Genomic DNA, 6,168 nt, shown 5'->3' with positions numbered 1-6,168 from the left:
TAGGATTAAAATTAGATTTATAAATTTTTGAATAATTTTCTTAATAATTAATGGTCCCCGATTAATCCCCGCCTAGCCGATTAATCCCTAATCGCTAGTCCACCGATTAACAGCCAATTAGCGATTTCTGCAACCATGATATATATATATATATATATATATATATATATATATATATATATATATATATATATATATATATATAGACACACACAGAGAGAGATGTTCCTGATGGGGTGGAGGTTGACCAATTTTTTTTATTCTTATTAATAAGTTATAAAGTATGAAATGAAATATAAACAAATATAAAAATGAAATTAAAAAGAAGAATGGTCATTTCATGTGTTCGAGAATCAAAAGCACATAAATTTCTTAATTTTAGACCTTTAATACAAGTTAAAAACTTCTTGGATTTTATCCATAGTATTTTGAAAACCACATAAACCAATTTTGCAACTTCTTGGACTCTATCCATAATATTTTGTAAACCACATAAACCAATTTTGTCATTGTAAAATGAGTAGAGTTTGAGACGAAAAAGAATCAAGCGTAAATAGGTATTAGGCTAGCGTCTGAATACATTAAGTCAAGTTTTTTTTTTTTTGCTTAAGCTGTCAAACATTGTTGTCTAGATTATGCATTGAACCCATTAAGCTCATTTGGTAATTAAAAAAAACACCTCAATAACACATAACAGTTACATACAATATCAAGTAGATTAAGCATCAAGATATTTACAACACCGAAATATCTCCAAAAGTACACATACATGCATATCAAACAAAGTTAGAATATTCATAGAAGTTGGATCAAGGTCAAACAATCCTCCTAACTAATCATTATGTCAATCCAAAAAGCAAGTTCATTTGGTTGTGCATTCGTTATCAACCCAAAATTCATTTGCAATATTAATACATTTGACCCTTGTTCAATTCCATCATTGTTGGTTTCTTTTGTGCTCATCGTATACCACCATTTCTTTCTTCATTTGTTCCTCATATGCCTCCATCTCTTTCCTATACCGCTCCTTGTCCTTCTTACTTGCCTCGATATATGGCTTTAAAGTATATAGAAAAAGGTTAAAAACGACAAAACACATTAAAAAATAAATCTAAAACCTTCGAGTATGATATTTAATTATTTATATATAAAGTGAATATCCATGCTGGTAACGATTAAACTAAAATAAAAACATTTTTTTTCCTTTATGATAACAAATCGGTCTACAAAACGTAAAGTACTAACTTGGTTGAATCACGTATGTGATATACAATCTGAATATATTGCATTGTCATTTAGTATTTACGTTAATAAACGTGATCATGGGAAAAAGTTGGATCTAGAAACTTTAGTTTGACCCATTAGCCCAAATGCCCGATAGTGGAACTTGGCCCATTTTTTTTTCCTTTTTGGTCCAAAACTGTGTGTCAAATTTTATAATTGAAGATAGGATAGGGTACCAGTTTGTCCTCATTAGAGAGGTTCATCCATGCTTCAACAATACTATCTCGGAGCTTCGCAGATGGGGTACCTCCATGTATACTCTTTAGCCTATCACATTCCATTTTAAGAAACATCTGATAACAGTTTCTTGACCCCAGTGGGGCCCGTGGGTCTTTCCTTATTTTTTTTACTCTAGTGGGTTTCTTTTCTTCAAACGTACACACTGTTTAAAAAACATCATTTTATTGTATAATCGAATTAAACTATAAGAACAAAACATATAAATTAGAATTTAGAAATTTATACCTTGCGTGGTAGGCATGATTATACGTGGCTTTTTATTGAGTTTTACTGGACTGCGGTAAAAATAAGTTTGCTCAAAGGGGTAAAGAATGGCTGCGTATAGATTCTGAAGTTGAGTTGGTGTCAATCGGCTTTTTTCTTTTCGAGTTGCAAAATATGCAACTTCTACCCATTTTCCTTCTTTCATGACCTATAAAGAGATGATATAATATGAACTATCTTCTACGAGTGATTAACTCTTTAGTAAATTACATTTTTCTTATTTGTACATGTTATATTGGTATTTCTCTATATGATTCAAAAACGATTTTTTTTTCTCACTTTTGTTCTCTATTAATACACTTTTTCATAGCATACTTCGTCCCTTAAACTAACACCCTTTTATAAATGGTGCCAAGAATTAAATATGTTATGCGACAGGTGAAATATTGATCAAAAAGAAAAATAGACTTCTTTCTAGAACCGTATACAATAAATTACTATAGCACATGGAAGAAAAATAAAATTTAATTCTGAAGGCGTCGCGTTATATAAAAAGTCACTTACGTGATGATACCCGCCTCTATCAATCACAATTTTGTAGAACTCATACAAGTCAATGCTCGTGTTACGTAAATTAAATCTGTCATCAAATATTCGAATGTTAGATTAATACAAAGTCATAGAATTAAAACCGAATTGTTTCAATCTAAAATCGTGTTAGTTCTCCAAATTTTATTTCTTTTGATCATTTGATATTTTGTTTTCATGGATTGTATTTATATGGTGTCAAAATATGAATATGCAACCAATGTTATAACAATGGTGAAAAACGGTACAAATGAACACAAACTGATACTAAAAAATAAAAAGTTGAAGTAGCACCCAATGTGACATTGAATTGGTAAATAAGATACAAATTTGACTTGATCTATAGATTTTGGGGAAAATTGCACAAAGTAACAACGATACTTTTCTGTTTTTAACTATTACCAATATAGGCAATGTACTTTCTTTTTCCATAATATCAACATACTTATATTTCTTGACCCATAACAACTTACATTTTTTACCAGTAATAACAATACTTAACCGATAATACTTATATTTCTTTACACATAATATGAAGATGTAATAAATGAGATACATTGTATCTTGGTAGTGACATATAAGTGTGAAGTTACTGAAGTTTTTTTTTTTTTTTTTGAGATACATTGTATATTGGCAGTGACCTAAATAAAAAAAAATTATTTCAACTTCAATAACTTCACATACGAAAGAGGCAATATGTATTTCACAAAACAAAGATGTAAATGATATTCTCAAGAGATTCAAGATGGAGAAAGCTGCTTCAAGTTCGACATCAATGGAGTATGGTTTGCAACTAGAGAAAATTCCAAGAGAAGAGAGTGTCGATGAAAGCAAAATTGCGCATTGTACACACCCATTATTGATATTTTTTTGTCCTAAGTGTAAAAAAATACAGAAAAAACAAAGAGAAACAATTTGTTTGTTTATTTATTATTAATGATTAATAACAAATAGCATTATATATACAAAACAGAAAAGATGGTATAAAAGCACAATATATATACTCCTTTTTTAATTCAGGATCGTGACCATTTTAGAACTAATATAAGCATTAAAACCGATTAAACCTATAATAGAGAGTGAAATGGTGTAAATAACAGAAAAAAAAACAAAAGTTCATGTTTAGGAGTAGATGACTCACAATAAGCTAAGACCAGAGGGTTCATTGATCTTGTTGAGCTTTTGATAGAAATCGTCTTCCTCCCTCATATCCGCCGCTGACTTCCCGGAACAATGACCAGAAACTGCCGGAGACGGCGATTTTTCATCGCTAACGGTCGGTGAAGAAGACGCATGGGGATTCAAGCCATCAACACCATTACCGCATTCGTTGTCTGCCGGAAAAACATTCACCATGGTTTTGTCAGGTAGAGGGCGGGCGGCGGCGGCGGCTTGTTGAATAGAATTGCGTTCGCCGGCAGTGGTGGTGGTGTTGGGGTTGTCTGAGATTCAATGTGGTGTTTGTCGAAGTGCTCTCGGGCTCTGTGTCATGTACAATTTTGTATAGAATACACAAATGTCGTATATGAGTTTTGAAAAAGACAAACATTCAATTTGTTAGACAAAATTGCAAAAATATCATTTATTATGAATTATTTCTAAGTTAGACCTTCATTTTTTTGGTTTTATCATTTATAATCCTTTTAAACTAGTTTCATTGCAAATTTGAATTTATGTAAACTAAATGATTTTAATGATTTTGGGTATTTATTTTCTATTTTTAAATTCATTTTTTAAAGTCTTATATTATTTATTCAAATTATTAATTAAAATATGAGGGGGCCTCTCTCTCTCTTTCTCTCTCTCTCTCTCTCTTCATCATCAGATTTTTCCTACTAATGAACACCCACGCACATGTTTAAATAATCAAACCACACACATCTTGATCAAGGTTCGATTTTAGAGAAAGAAGACATTGATTAATGGTTGGAGATTTGTGTTCTTGTTCTCCTTAAACTAGGGATGAGCGTGGGACGAAACTAGTACCGACCCGTACCGTTCCATATTTCCCAAAAACCGAATTTGATCGAAAGTCAATCCCGAATTAACATCACCAATACTGGTACTAATACCGGTACCGATGGTACAGAATCCTGAATTTCATGTATTTGGAGAATCAAGTATCGTCCCATATTTTTAAATTCGGTATGGTTCGGTACCGGTTCCAGTACGGTACCGGTACTGGATCGAAATTTGGGACAAACTACTCATCCCTACCTTAAACCTAAAAAATGAAACCCATAAATTGATTACTATTTTTTTTCATTTCAAAAAGGAAATTTGGGTTGGGGAAAGAGCTTCATCTCGTACAACATCATCATTCATCATCACTCTTTCTCTCTCGTTATTGGTCCGACCAGAACAGGTTCGTCAACCTCCTTATCACTATCGACCCTAGCATTTCTGGCAACCAATGAACCAACGACAAGAGCCCCCATCTGTAACATCTCCATTTGTTCTCTCTGAATTTTCCAGTGAAGCTCTCGATTCAAAGTTCATCTTCAAGAATCGTCCCCCAACCCATCGTTGGCATCCCCTTTGCTCAACCTCTTAATGATAGACACATACACACACACAACGATCTCGTGTTCGGCTACCCATCATGTAACGACCGCAGATTCGGGTTAGTCAATTTAGAGACAATGAGCGTCAAAAACAACTTTTTGATAAAAAGACTATTTAGAGTAAATAATCTTAACCAAGTTATAGTATATGTCACAAGGGTTCCATACATATAAAGAACGTCGAAATCCGAGTTATAACGAAGAAGTTATGGTCCGTCGAAGTTTTACAGTAAAACCGGCACGGTACCGCGTAACGTAAAAAGTGAATTTTTGATAAACTACTTTTTAGCCTTAGCTATCTAAACGAAAGTCGTATTATACATTAAACTGAGAATGTGCATAAAAAGAACGTCAAAACCTGACTTCGTATGAGTAAGTTATGATTTTTCTAAAATTTGACATAATAGTATGCATCCCGGAATTCGAATTTTAGATCGACCGATTTTTAGCTGACACAACCTAATCGAGAATCTAAGATCTCATTAATAGGAACTCAACGATAAAAAGACAGACGAAAATGGACGTCGGATAACAAAGTTATAATTTTTAACGGACTTTACCTGTCCATGCTTGTTAAAAATATAACTTAAATTCAAAATTAGCCGACGGAGTTTAAACGAAAGTTGTAGAGTACGGTCCCGCCTACATGTGGATATAAAGAACGTCAAAAACGAAGCTCGTATGAGAAAGTTACGGATGTTAGAAGATAATTAGTTTTTAGTGTAACCAGTGAGTGACACGTGGCGCAATCTGAGCTGCACCTTCTTCCCCATGACTTTGCATGAGATCGTGACACGTGGCACATTACGCCCAGTGTAAGTTTGAGTAAGCTTAGTGTAACCCTTATAAACCCATTACGCTCAGCGTACTCGACAATGGCAACCTATAAATAGAGGCGTAAATCACTCCATTTCTTCACACCACAACCCTTCTTTCCCTCTCAACACTCCCAATTTCTCCCTCCCAATCCCTAGCAACTTATAAGTGCTAGCAGTGAGTCTCAGAGCGCCAGAAGGCTCCAAGAAAAAGAGCTTTCGACTCAGAAGTTCTGCCCACGCAAAGCTCAGTTCTTCGCTAAACCCCATTGTAGCTGAGTTATGCTTACCCTACTTTAAGTATAACTTATGTTTAAATTCATTCTTGTTATTATGAACCTATAAAAAAATTTAGCAATTATTCCAAGTCGTTATACTGATTGACCTACTTATAGGCTGTGATTTAGTGAGGTGCTTAAAGTGGGATTTCCAAACAGTATACTTCGTATACCAAACGGACCCTACCTTCGATA

General features: G+C 33.6%; 1 protein-coding gene across 1 annotated transcript; it reads right to left on the bottom strand.

Annotated features, from left to right (window-relative positions):
• Window positions 1–774: 774 nt before the first annotated feature.
• LOC144997709 (uncharacterized) lies at window positions 775–3,820 on the bottom strand. Its single transcript, XM_078957582.1, has 5 exons — window positions 3,458–3,820; window positions 2,293–2,368; window positions 1,750–1,936; window positions 1,461–1,666; window positions 775–1,057 (listed from the first exon to the last, which is right to left on the bottom strand). The coding sequence occupies exons 1-5, from the start codon at window positions 3,670–3,672 to the stop codon at window positions 938–940; spliced, it is 804 nt and encodes a 267-aa protein (XP_078813708.1). The 5' UTR covers window positions 3,673–3,820; the 3' UTR covers window positions 775–937.
• Window positions 3,821–6,168: the final 2,348 nt, after the last annotated feature.

Source organism: Lactuca saligna, chromosome 5 (assembly GCF_052625555.1).
Source record: "Lactuca saligna cultivar CGN05327 chromosome 5, ASM5262555v1, whole genome shotgun sequence".
NCBI lineage: Eukaryota > Viridiplantae > Streptophyta > Magnoliopsida > Asterales > Asteraceae > Lactuca > Lactuca saligna.
Note: the sequence above shows the minus strand (reverse complement) of the source record. Positions and strands in the feature narration are given on the sequence as shown.